Source organism: Sparus aurata, chromosome 1 (genome assembly GCF_900880675.1).
Source record: "Sparus aurata chromosome 1, fSpaAur1.1, whole genome shotgun sequence".
NCBI classification, from domain to species: domain Eukaryota; kingdom Metazoa; phylum Chordata; class Actinopteri; order Spariformes; family Sparidae; genus Sparus; species Sparus aurata.
Window position 1 is genome coordinate 19,235,208 of NC_044187.1, and position 14,078 is coordinate 19,249,285.

Genomic DNA, 14,078 nt, shown 5'->3' on the forward strand with positions numbered 1-14,078 from the left:
GGAACCAGAATGCTTCAGGTTCAACTCCGTCCAAGAACCACTGGGCTACACAATAAATAAATGAATCAAACAAACACAAATAATAATGAAAACAAAGATTAGTTGCAAACCCAGGTGTATTATTTTATACTGCTGTTTATTCTCACAATTGGTTACATTGATAAAGTGTACAAATCAGTGAGCAGCAACGGAAGCCAACACATCCATCTGTGGGAAATGTGTGTTTGTTGTTGTTTATGTGTGTGAGCTTGACAGAGACGCGGGGAGTCCACCTCGGGTTTCATCCTCTTCACTTCTCGTCACTCCTCCCAGTGGACTCCCAGCTCTCAGTGCACTGTACAATGTGAAGATATATTCCTTTATCTGCCGGTTTCTGCGAAGCGGAGCTTGTTTTGTAGCCTTGTGAGTTAACCAGGGACTGAGACAATGACACTTCACTTGCCCCAACTAATAAAATCAGTATATACCTTTATAAAATAGAATAAATAAAATAAAAAATATTTCTGTTCAGTACATACAGTCGTTTTTCAACCGTCCGAGGATCATGCAAGGCTTCGTACGACTTTCCATTTCTCGAGATCAAAAGAATGCATAGATAATTGCTCAGTTAAATTCAGTATCAACTTAATTGACAACTGTGAAAATTTTCCAATCACTTCTCCTCCCTTGTTCATTATTTGCTCTCGTAGTTTTCTTATCTACAACAATGTATATCAGTATTTTACACTTTGGCCATTTGGTGAGTTCTCAAAAAAGGCATCTCATGACAAGAAAAATAACAAAAACTACAGACATTCAAAATGAAGAAAACATAGCTTATAACAATGATTAATGCCAAATGTTACATTAGATGGATATTATGTACACAAATATTTAGTCATCTCATTCACATTTCAACATCCTTGTGACAAAAGAAGGTGACGTGGCTGAAGTCTCTCAACAAACTCTCAATTTACACCTCCAGTTCCTTCAAGCCTGTGGAAATCGAAAGCGACAACGTGCTAGACAGACTCTCTAAACCCCCTCGCCTCGATTGATACTGTTGCTACACCTGACAAGCTTTCCTTTCACTAGACATTTATGCTGTTTACAACTCAACGTTTCTGACCAGTGACGGGCGATTTTGGCGGCTGAAACTGTCGCAAGCCGTTTTAGTAGCTCACTAGCAGACTAACGATAGCCCCAAGAGTTGGTTCAATGTACTTTCTACAGATTCCTGATATCACACGCAATAACATGCCAGGACTGAAGCTACAACCACATATTTCAGCCCCCTAAGCAGTCGATTATCCATGTCGACGACATGAAGTTAATGAAATCGTTTGTCTTGGTGTTAGTAACTACATGTTTATTAGGAAAAATAATATATTGCTTACATAACCCTGTCTGGCTACTTAGCTCACATACTTGGATAACAAAGTGTTTTTTTTTTTCAATATTACATTTCAAACAGTAAATGCCTTCAGGCTTTTAGGAAGAGGACAATCCAATGTGTTGACCGATCATCATGACACTATCCTCCTCAAGGCCAATACAGAACCGGACAACGCTGCTATCATTACACCAGGACTCAGGACCATCTTACAGTGGGTAAAAAAAACATAAAGGATATGCTATTGTGAACTAAGGTTGTCTTTTGAATGTAACCTGTAAACCCACAAAATTTACTTAGCTATCTACTGTACGGTAGGTGACATGGTACGCTTACATTTGCAGCTTACACTTTAATTTGCCTAAAAACAGTTACTTTAAATATTTGAATTACATGTACAATTTCAAGTTCAGCGTCAAGAGTCACATTTATTGCAAAGTTTTTATATCATGCTGAGTCAAAGTGGATAAACTGAATTGTTTAGTCTGATTGAGTCAAGCTAATGCAGACTTCTACATAAACCTCATGTGCTTATTAAATCATCACATATGGAGTTAAAGGCAGCTGATACATAATGTGTGTTTCAAGTGTTTACTATTCAAGTATTAAACACAAAAATAATGCATTTCAATGTGGTTTCAAATCACACATCTGGTTGTTTAATTCATACACACTGACTCAACATGACAGACAAACTTTGACTTAAATGCGACTCTTTCACTAAAATGATGTAAAAACATGTATACGTAATTGAAATACTTAAAGCCACTGTTTCAAGCTAATTATTTTTTGTGAGTGCACACTATTTGATCAATTCCTTTCACTTGCCTTTTATATAAGGCAATATTAAAAAAGATGCAACCCTCCAAACTATTTATATACCCAGTATCGGTTTTCCTTTAGGCTCCTGCACACTGCTTCGACTAACAGAGCAGTCAAAGAGCTTGACGGGGCGGCTTAGCCAAAACCATGATTAGACACTCGCTGTTCACTGAAGAGGTTTAGCTTATGGTCAGTCATAGAGAAAATTAATCACGATTAAAGTAGCATTAAAGAACTTCATTAGTTATTTCCATACATCCAGGCTTGTCAGATATGTGATAATAAGGAGCTAGCAGTGTCGAATTGAGATTTGTGTGAGAAAAACTGCAGAAAAAAAAGACTAAAAGAAGAAGAACAAAAGTGATCTTGTGGCACTGATGAAAACAGTCTTATGGTAAGGAAGTGAAGGCAATGGGAAAAAAAAAAAAACAGAAGGAGCATTCAAGTGAACAGAACCCTGGAGACAGATAGATAGCAGCCCAGGAAAGTCCTGTTAATCTGAGTCAACATGTCTCTCTGTTGGCTGCAACAACAACAGCCGAGGCTGGGGGTGAAACCCGTCTCTCTCCTTCTCACCTCCTCCCAGTTCAGATTTCAGCTGTGGATCATCACCACCACACCTCGGTACAAAAAAAAACACATTCCTCCAGTCTTCTTCTTTGCATGATTCCTCGAGCATTTCTTGTGTTGCTTTAATAAGTGGACATGAAGTCTCTGAGGACATGATGGGATTTAAAGGACTAACGGGTCATCATTTCCTCCAGCATGTGTATCAAAGAGCAGCAGTCAGAGGAGGGAGGGGTAACACTCTGTCCATCCCTGCATCTCCTCCTCAGTTATGGCTATCATCTGTCATTTTTCCGAGGGACAACGAAAGATTAGAGACAACAAGTAAACGGGGAAAGTGATGAAGGATGTTTTCGGGTGAAAGGTCACCTCTCGTTTAGACCCTCCAGGCTGATTCTTGCACTGTTGACGAGAAAGAAACAAGAAGAAAAAAAAACAACAACAACGTGGCTTCGGATTTCTCACCCCTTCAGTCTCTGAAAGCAGCAGCAGTGTATTGATATCGTCTAGAATGGTTCACTTTTATGTAAAAGTTCATGCAGGATCAGTTGAACAGGTTAGAGTGTGTAGACTGATGACCAGATCTCTTTAGTCTGTAGCAGATTCCTTCTTTCTTTCATCACGTACAGACCTAATGGCTTTCACGATTACTTCCGTCCATTTAGTTCACGTCACAGTCTACTGGATGATGAGGAGGACAGACGGACGGGGGGGAAAAGAGCCACTACAGACTAACAAGACAACCAGGTGAATGACAGCGGGGTGTGGCCAGGTGTGCGAGGTCATGCTGGCAGCACAGGCACAGACACAAATACAATAAGAGCGGAGATAAGCAGTTTGGGCAGCTCATCAGGCGTGCTGTGCTTTGAAGGAGCACTTCCTACTTCTTCAGTTTTTGCCCTCTTCTCCTCACTCCTCTGTGCTGAGGGGGATGAGAGTTACTTTATGTACACTATCACCTTTACGATGATCATTCCAGGGGTTTCTCTCTGTGGTCGTTCTTTCTTGACGTGGGATTAGAGTCTTTAATTGTCTGAGTTATTCTGAGCAAACAGATTTGAGTTGCTGATAAAACTCTTGAGGCGAAGTTCCAATTTTTACTCCAGAGAAGCGAAAGAACTGCAACAGGGATTCCCAAACCCTGGGGCTTTGCTGTGTTTCCATGGTTACTGGGGGTCTGTGGTGGCGACGGGTTTTGGCAGCGATGTGACTAGTTACCATGGTGACTGGGGGGGTTGTGGCAGGGAGATGGTGAGAGCTCACACTGGGGGTTACTGCGGCAGCTCGGTGACGGGTCGCTTCTGTTTGAGGGTGTCGATGAGAGACAGGACGCCTCTCTTCACGCTGGTCGACACCCGGCGGGACACAGAGTCACCAGGGGGTGATGATCTGCAGGCCTTCTGGGAGGGGGGTCGAGCCACCAAACACTTCTGATACCGCAACTGAGAGAGAGCGAGAGAGAGAGAGAGAGAGAGAGAGAGAGAGAGAGAGAGAGAGAGAGAGAGAAGTATTGTAAATAATAGAGAGTTAAAACTGCTGAGTACATGACTGTGAGGGTGTCTGTGTGTGAGAGAGAGGGAGAGAAGGCAAAGCTGGACTGGTGCAAGTCGCTAGCTGTGATCAATAGTAATGATTGATGGTTCTTGTCACTGTGAATCAGTTTTAGTGTGTGTGTGTGTGTCCATATATCCAAAGTTCGGGTGTGTGATCAATAGCCCAGCCAGCAGTCGACTAATCTTGTGACTCACACACAGCAGAGAGGGCAGAGGAAGAGGAGAAATCTCCACTAATGGGAGCAGAATCACCGCAGAGGGTAGTCTGGGTTGTGATTATGGACATTAAAATGATGAAAAAAAATCGTTATGAAAGATATTATGGGTTTACTGTGGTAACTAATTCAATGTACATGTGTCCTCTGTGAAAACGCACAGCAGTCAACAACGTGTAATACAACCTAAAACACTTCACTTTAAACAGAAAATCTATACAAGATGGCTTGCAAGGACGTCCTCTTTCAAAGAGAACTGATGGCGAACACACACTGTAATTTCGCTTTAGGTGACTTCTCTTGATCTGAATGCATGTTTTACGCCAAAAGTGCTTTGACAGAGGGCCCCATTACAGCCTGAATAGAACATATAGGTTAGACAGTAAAACACCCATCTGTCAAGACTGAAACTAAACTACAGGCAAGGACAGGAGAGGCTCTGAATGTCAATGGCTTTCTGTAGGCTTGTGCTTGTGTGGAGGAGAGGCACTTCTTTTGAGTTTTTTGAATGTTGTTTTTGGACACTTTGAGAACCATAGGCTGAGTGCCATCTAGTCTCAGACTGACATCTCTACAGCTGGTATAATCAAAACTTGGAAACACACACAGAAACAAATTGTAAATAGCACTACAGGTAAGAGAAAAAATGTGTTTTTTTTATTTTAAACTGTCTCTGTTAGTATAACAGGGAGTTGTTTCTTCTGACCATGAAAACAATTATATTAATATTTGTCTTCATGGCTTTAACTTGATGATATTAAACTAATAGCTGCAACAAGGAAGTTAAATTTTCATTGATTTGGCGGTCCTCTGAACAAAAGCAGTATGAGCACCAATATCTTGATAAATATAAAGCTAGCGTGTGCATCTGTTTTAAAAGCAAGTAAAAGAAACACTAGGCATCATATTTTTAATGCTATTTTTCTTTTTTGACAGCTGTTTGCAGGATGCAGAGCGATGATGTATGTAAGATTAATTACAGTAATGTGACGATAGTAAAACAAAGTAGACTGTATTTTCGTGGCGTACCGCCAGACTACAGAGCAGCTTCTTTCTTCAGGCTGTGAGACTCCTCAATTCATCATCAGCACTCTGCCATAATAATAGTTTATAATAGTTTCTACTTTGCACGGAGCATTGGAACAAAAACAATTTCCCCCCGGGGATTAATAAAGTATTCTGATTCTGATTCTAATTCTGATATTTTCCCACGTATCGACCTGGTTAAGTGTAACTCTGACCAAGTGACACACATAAGAAATAACTATAAAAAAAATCAAGAAACAGTCAATCACCTTGCTGATGGTTATACTGTATGAAAGTTTCATAACCAGTTAAAAACACCTTGTGGCACTTTCAGGTGCTGCTCATCCTCCTAAAGTCTAGACAGCAAAGTGGTTAAATCATATAACGGACATAGACAGAGTTGGCTCAGTGTAAATTAGCCGTATTGTCGACTCTGTGTTGTTGTGTGTGTGTTTGTCTGTGTTGGGACTCACCATACAAGCTGCCTGTACAGCCTCCGACACATTCCCAGCGTTGGGATCGCACCAGAAGACGTGACAGTCAAAACGATGGCCGCCAGCATCCATGATGAAGGCAAAGGTGTGTATGTCACGCCCAACGCCCATGAAAGACAGGAAACGAACACGACACTCCACCAGCACCTCCTCTTCGTCCTGGTTGGACACAGATACAGTAAATGTGAATGAGATTAATCATGTAAAGCATAGCCATAAATACATACTAACTGGATGAAAGGACATCAAAAAAACACAGTGCTGAAATAATTTACAATCATTCAACACTTTTTCTGCGCTTTCTTCGTAAATTCTGGATGCAGTCTGGCTGGATCAGATCTACCCAGCTAGACTGCATCCTCTTAATGAACAGGTCCACTGGAGCAGATGGGCTTTAAGTGCCTTGATGTTACAGCTGAAAGTCATAATTTATTTAAATGAAAAAAAGCACATTTAATATCATCTGCATGGTCGAACGCTGCAAAGATTTAAGATGCAGATTTGAGATGAGCTGCAATTTTTTTCTTTCCTTGCTTCAGGTAGCTGCTTGCCTTCTTCATGGTAGACTCCGGTGTCAATAAACTTAATTCACTTCATAAAACAGGTGATGTGTTTTCAACTATTTTTCTAGTTCTAAACTTTTTTTTCACAGCCACTCCTCTTATCTGACAGCAAACAGAGTTAGCTTAAGATGATCAGTGTTGCATATTTTAAATGTAGGTAAAAGAAATAAAGTATAAAACAAAACTAAAAACCTTTACATAACACCTCTTAACAGAGGTTGCAGTCTGTAATTAAGTAGTTTGAACTACAGGCCTTATATCAGAAATCTATTTTGCACAATATATTGAAAAGTAAAGGAAGTAGCGTTAGCCATGGGGCTACAGAGGCATCTCTACAACTTCTCCATCTAACCTCCGGACGCTCAGCCATCTTTGATGGCAATTATTGTTCATCCTGATGCAACAGAGTGCAAGAAAGAATCGAAAAATGCGTACTTCAGCTTCAAGAAAACTGTCGCATCACAGTCCCATATTGCCAAACCACTTTCTTCTTGGTTTGTTTCATCATATTTGATTTTTCCATTCAGAAGGAAAGAAGAACAGATTGAAGAAAAGCAGGCGAGGTCAGCTGTGTGTGTCTGACCTTGTCTTTGCTGATGGTGACAGTAGCATCTGCCACATTGAGGGCTACTGGAGTCCAGTCCTCTCTGTTGGAAGAACCAATTAAACTGTCTATAGCTCCATTCAGTATGTCCATGCCTGAAGAAAGGATGTTAAAAACAAACAAATATAAAAATCAGTATGTTGAAGTTAGACTATCAACACTTTGCATCTCATTACAGTTTGCATGAGTGTTGTATCTGTGCATCCGACTGACCTATTGGTCTGGCCACTGGCAGCATCCCAAGGTAGAACACCTGAAACTTCTGAACCAGCTCTGTCTTTGGTGTGGGGAACTCTGCTGGGGAGAAGCCAGACAAACATTTAATACTGTAGGAGCTCATGAGAGTAAATATTGAACTAATGTTAAACAACAAAAAATGCACATTTACAGAGGGTATCCAAGTGTAGATGTAACCTGCCGGTTAATATTTGGATACTACACACACTCTTGTTGCCTTTCTATCTGTCACAGCTTCTGTAGTTCTTAACAAGGCTTCTAACAGACTGATTCTAGTCTTTGAGTATGTTTTGATTTAAAGGACTGCGACAACAACATAAGTCCCATTTTTCTTCCTCCTACTGTTATACATAGCTTCATTCAATGCACAGGGAGTTGATGTTCATGATATTCTGTATTTCTTCTTTCTAAAGATGCTTTCATGTTTGTTCATGCCTATTTGTTAATTACTGGATGCCTTCATGTTATAAGAAAACCCTGGCACAGCAGACTATAATCCCACATTCTCACTCTACAGCTCCTGTTTGTCAAGTTTAGTTTTTTTTATTGCTTTTTTGCAGAGGCAGAAACTGCAGCTGTTTGATTTGACAAGCTGTCAGTAGCAGGTTGGATTGTTGGCAGTGTGCCTCTCTGTTGCTGTGTCTCATGATATAGCCTTTGTATGTCTTCAACACCCTCTCCTAAAAGTACAAGAGAGTAGATCTTGCTGCCACCAATATCTCCTGGCTGGCTAGTCTTCCCATTTGTCTGGCTCTTCAGATCGCTCCAAATCTTCTGGCACAATATTCTGGTGAACCCGACCATCAGCAACTAAATCTGCAAACTGCAGACAGCCATTAAAAGGTACCCTGTGGAGTTCTCTGACCACCAGAAGAGCTGTGGATGAACGTTTTCATAGGTTTTGTTTGTATTCTGCATGTGCGACCACGGGACACACATTACCGTTTGAGTTTCACACTGTTCTACTGATCGACAGTTGGCAGCGATAACACAGAGTGAAGAACAGCAGTGAGCTGAAGCCCAGCTACAAGAGGAAGCAGCCTTGTAAATATGGATGTAAACTTAACACCTTTGTTTATATGAGAAATCTCCAGGGCACCTTTAAGATCTTCTGAAATACACTGACTGATTTTGACCAAGAATGATTTATTAATTAAATTTCCTCAGAGCCTCTCTTGCAGTTCATTGCAACGACAACACAGAACATTTCTTGAGACTTCCTGCTTTTACAAATGGCCAGTTTAAATGCATGCAGTGTGACAGAAGTGATAACTGCCAAGTCCTTAGTGATCTTACTTGTCGCATTCACTCTCTTTTTCTCTCTCTCTCTCTCTCACACACACACACACACACAAAAACACACATACACACACTGAGTGAGGTACTGTATGCATGAAGCCTACCTTGTAAAGGGAGATCAAGTCCTGCCTGCATCCTGTCCTGGAGAGAGCCTCCTGCCATCGCTTTGGCATTCTTTCGCTCTGTCATTATCTGGAGGAGAGGCAGAGGCAGAGAGAGAGAAACAGAGAAAGAGAGAGAGAAGGGGAGAGGGAAGCAAAAGCAGGGAGAAGTATGAGGAAATGGCGTGTAAAAACAGAGCAGATTTGGAATACCGTGGCAGAGACACAGGGGAGGAGGGCGAAGAGACAAAGAAAGAAATGCGTGAAAGTGGAAGAGGATGAGGGAGGGAGAAAAAAGATGAAAGAGTCAACACAAAAGAGCTCAGTAAAACCTAGACCAGCTTCACCCCTGATATTGTCATACTGTCTACCTATATCAACTGGGGAGCACAGAAACACACAAACGAGGTCACACTCCTCTTTTCGAAAACAGGGTAAAAGCGCTTCCTGCAGAGAAACACATAGGTGCAAATGCAGAACCAGACTCAGAAAAAAAGCCAGACTCATTCACACACACGCAGAGAAACACCACACATAAATTATACATGTCCTCAATCAAAAACCTTGTCACAGCAATTCTGCATCGCAGCAACCCTGCTGTGACAAATTCTCTGCCTTCCTTATTTATCCTTTTTAGTGTCAAAAGTCTGCATTGAACAGACTCAACATTCTTTAATATAGGGACTGTAAAATGTGGGACACTTAGAACCAGCATGAAGGATGAGATGAAGGACAAATGGCTGCTTTTTCTCCACCAGAAACACACTTTGTTCGTGTCCGTGGTCATAACAAGGCATACGTGGGTAAAAGAAGTTATTAAAAAAAAGCTTTAAAATGCTACATATAATTGAATTCAACACCAAATTACGAGTCCACATAAATAAGGCAAGAATTTAAAGATCTTTTCCAGAATTGAATTAAAGCCCTGCAGCGATAAATGTTTTATTGGGAGAGGGACAAAAAGAAAAAGCCATTAATTCCAGGTGAGTTAAGTGATAAAGCAGTGGCAAGAAAAAACATGGTTTGAATTCTTTTCTTCTGTCCCTGCTGCATTCATTCATCTGACAGTGGACATGCCGTGGCCGGAAAGCTCTGTGATAACAATAAAATGTGGAGGAGATTGAAATTCAGATGAGTTTAATCTTGTTCTTTTTTTACTGTTTCAGGACTGTAAAGCATAAAACATGTGCCTACATTGTGAAATAGCAGATATGATAAAACGATACATGCACTATTTGGGTTGGGCATTTCAATGTGTACTTTCTCAGGTACCACAACAGCTTGTACTCGGGTACATTTTATTAATAAATCTGTTGTTTTTGCTTTGGTTTCAGTTGAGATGTTCTGTAAAACGAATTCTGATGATGAGAATATCTATTTCCATCCGAGTCTGTTTATACAAATCCAAACTTGGCCTGGTGTCTTTGGTTCCTCTTACCCGGGAGCAGATCTCATGCAGGCTGGTGGCGATGGCTTTGGCTGGCGTATCACAGCGGAACACATGACATTTCAGGATCCTGGTGTTTTTATCCCGAGCCACATATGCAAAGTCCCTGGGAGAGAGAAAAACAAAGGGTCAGTGAAGACACAAAAACGAGGGAAAACGTTGGGGTGATGAAGATGAGAGGGGGGTTTGATGGAATAGTTGTGGGTGCGACTTTGAGACAGGTAAATAATGAGGTAGTGACGTGTCTGTGTGTGCGTTGAGAGACTGAGAGCTCTTGGAGACAGATGAGAGATGAGCTGACCTTTATCAGTCTGATGAATACAGGACACACACACATATACACACACATGCAGGTCGATGGACCCCAGAGATCAATTGAGCAGTGTGATGCATGAGGGAGTTCAATGAGTGACAGCAGGGGAGAACTTTCCCCCAGGCCCACCGGAGCCAAAAACAATTTAAGTCATCTGAAGAGAAGAGATGAAAAGAAGAAAGAAAAGAGATGAAGGGAGGGAATGAGGGATGAGGGATGAAGACGTAGAATAAGAAGAATATTAGCTTCACACGCTGATTTACGTAAGCAATAGGAAACGCAGGCTCGAGGGTTAACAAGATTTCTGAGCCCGGCCCCAGGAGGGGAAATTCTCAACAGAAGATCCCTATTTGTGTGTGTGTGTGCATTCTTAAAAAAATGCTTGTAGACAGAGAAGGACAGAGGAGGTCACCTTCACCTCCTACATCTGTGAGCGTGTGCACACACAATGCTCCAGTACATCAAAAAGCCACTTTGAACACGAGAAAAATGAGACGCAGAGGAAATTAAACAATAAAGACTGACAGAGATGATGGAGAGATACTATAGTGGGGGGGTGGAGGGATGAAAGGAAGGAATGTGTTTACCTCTCTCTGTGTCCAAGGAAGCAAGGGAGGAAAGGAAGACAGTTAATGGAAGAATAGAAAAAAAAAAATCCATCGTATGAACCCCCTGCTGCGGGACAAGAGGCAAGGAGGTGGCAAACAGAGTTACATACTTACATACTAATCTTCTTTGCTCCACAGATTAGTGTGTGCATACATGTGTGAGGTCAAAGCAGCAACACAGGTAAATATTATTTAAGTTAACCTTGATGTAATATATGAAAAATGTGCAGAAACTGAATTAGGTATAAAGGGAATGGCAGGAGGCAGAAAGATGTTCGGGTTAAGCGCAATTAGTTTTAATTAGCCGCTGATGGTTTGTGTTTCCTAAAAAGGATCTGGCGAGGAGTTTCTAAGAAGCCACATTAAAAGGAAGTTACAGCGAGGGACAGTCAAAAGAGTAAAGAATATAATGATAGAAAGGTGAAATACTGGGAGGGGAAGTTGGAAGTGAACTGCAACAATGTTGATGGTAAAGATAAAAGGAGAGAGAGAGGAGAATAAAACACCCCAATTGGGAGGGAGGATAAAAGTCAAAAGGAAAGGGAGAGGGAGAAAGAGGGGAAAAAGGGGGATGATATCTCATTTGGAATATAATCTTATCATCATGCCGACGCCCCTGAAAATGTCAAGGTTGCTGTGGGAATCTGTAATCTCTATGGTGATAATGAGGTTCGTGGCACATGCGGGGGGGGGGGGGGGGGGGGGGGGGGGGGGGTAGCGCTCCTATAAACTGACAACCACTCCAGTCTATAGCAAGAGTAGAAGAGAGGGTGTGTTTGTGTGTGTGTGTGTGTGTGTGTGTGTGAGACAAATAAGAGGGAGAATCCCTGCTCCAACCTGGCTTCAAACCCTATCCTATATACTAACTTTAAACCCGTTGGACTGGTCTAAATAATCATAAATAAAAACAAAATTTAAAACATGCAGAAAATGCAGCTACTTTTTTTGCATTTCAACATACATGTGCTATGAATTCAAAATATATAATGTGGAGTGAATCTGGATGCACATGTCCAACTATGAAGAAAAATGTTAGTCCTCTTTCCACACACTAGATTAAGATTCATGTCATCTTTACCATGTATTCTATTCATAGTTACTTTTGTTTAACTGCCACACACACACGCTGCCACATTTGATCATTACATTCCACCTAAGTTCCTCAAAAACTGTACCATGCAAACCTCAAACTGGCTGTAAAAAATCAATCCAAAAACTACCTGCTCAGCAACCTCTCCCTACAGACTGAGGCCTCGTCTTTCATGTCTCATAGCTCATTTGTCTTTTCCTGCTACTTAACAATAAAACAAAACAGAAAGTGATGGTTCCAAAAGTAAGCTAACAAGTATAAACAAATACTCACGGTGGTTAGTTTTCCTGTTTTGGCAGGTAATCCTGTGAGCTACACCATCTATTCCTGGTGATGCTGCAGGCGTGCGCACACACTCTTCAACCTGTCCGCTCCACATCCAGCGAGCACTAACCATACCTCCCCCTCTGGCAGCTTGATCCCCCTCTCTCCCTCTCTCTTCTGCCAAAACCCCCATCTCCTCTTCCTCCTCCCCCTCCTCCTGTTTTAACCATCTCTCCTCCTCCTCCTCCTCCTCGTCTCTGTAACCATCTCTCCTCCTCCCTCTGCTGCAGCCGAGGTATTCCCGCTGCTCCGACTCTCCCGCTATATGTAGATGTGGATAGTGGAAATAAAGCCTAAATACTCAAAGACCACACGTTCAAATTATCTGACAATGGCATTTTATGTTTTAAATACACTGTAACATACACTGCTGCCTGTGCGGGTGAATGTGTGTGTCTGAGAATGAGAGTAGAGAGACCCCCAAAGCAACAGAATTCTGCAGTTCTGCATGTGCCGAGAGCTTTTAGCCTTGCCTCTTTTCCTGAGTGCACTAATGCTTGTATGTGTATGTGTGTGTGTGTGTGTGTGCATACATGTGCCAGCTCAAATTATACAGCAGCTACGACCTCTCCAGTCCACATCACCCGGCTGTGCCCGATAACCTACATTCTGTTTCTTCTTGCACATTCAGCAGCAGTGCAGAGCACCCCTCACTGGTTGCCCAGCAACATTACAGCACCATGTTAAACGATTTAAGATTCATTTTAAGCTGTGTGTAGGCAGCATATGGTTGTTGCACATCTGCATTTATTTATGACTTTAGAAATATCAAACCTCGGAGCCTACTGCTGTGGAGTGAGTTCGTCTTTTTTCATGAAGCCGGCTGTGCTGACATCAGCGGATGTGACAGTGGGGGACGGATGAGTCGGGTGGGGATTTGTGGTGAAAGAGAAGAGAAGCCTCTCATCCTCAACTTTGTGCTGATGAATTAATCTTTCATTAGCATCCCTTCATCATCAATCATTAACTCCTCTACTCTGTCTGTCACCACCACCACCGCCTGTCTGCTGCCCTCAATTGTTACCCTGACCTTTTCCTGAGAGTGTGTGTGATGCATCATTGACTTCATTTACACTGGTGACTTATCAGTCGATTAAAGTGTTCAAAAACTTAAACCTAAAAAGCCTCAATGAAACACTTAACACTACAGAAATGTTAAAGATGTTAAAGATAAACACAATCACGAAGACAAGTAGAAGGGTATTCATAAAAAAAAGCATCTGTCATGATGACTAACCTGCCATTGTCCCGGCCAACGCCCCAGACCCGGATACTTGCAATTGGCTGAGAGTGAAGCACACTGCGGTCCATGGGGTCAACTAGGTTCAACATATTATTCTCCAGCAGCAGGTACATGTCCTTCCCCTGAACAAACACACACACACACAAATTCTTCAGATCTCATTACAGAAACATGCAATCCTGATTTCCTGAAGCTCAAGA

The 14,078-nt window shown here is 41.8% G+C and overlaps 1 protein-coding gene across 10 annotated transcripts in view; it reads right to left on the bottom strand.

The window, feature by feature from the left end:
- Positions 1-98: 98 nt before the first annotated feature.
- Positions 99-14,078, bottom strand: part of apbb2b (amyloid beta (A4) precursor protein-binding, family B, member 2b) — a 49,461-nt gene continuing 35,481 nt past the window's right edge. For 5 of the 10 annotated variants that reach the window (XM_030416346.1, XM_030416292.1, XM_030416301.1 and 2 more), the window contains 8 exons: positions 13,873-14,000; positions 11,201-11,206; positions 10,292-10,406; positions 8,857-8,944; positions 7,430-7,513; positions 7,196-7,311; positions 6,029-6,208; positions 99-4,203 (listed from right to left, as the gene is read on the bottom strand). In XM_030416346.1, coding sequence (XP_030272206.1) covers positions 4,033-4,203; positions 6,029-6,208; positions 7,196-7,311; positions 7,430-7,513; positions 8,857-8,944; positions 10,292-10,406; positions 11,201-11,206; positions 13,873-14,000 — 888 coding nt within the window. In that variant the 3' untranslated portion in view covers positions 99-4,032. Of the gene's footprint in view, positions 4,204-6,028; positions 6,209-7,195; positions 7,312-7,429; positions 7,514-8,856; positions 8,945-10,291; positions 10,407-11,200; positions 11,207-12,584; positions 12,757-13,872; positions 14,001-14,078 lie in introns of those variants that run through there. The other 5 variants (XM_030416318.1, XM_030416365.1, XM_030416328.1 and 2 more) reach the window with 5 other exon arrangements.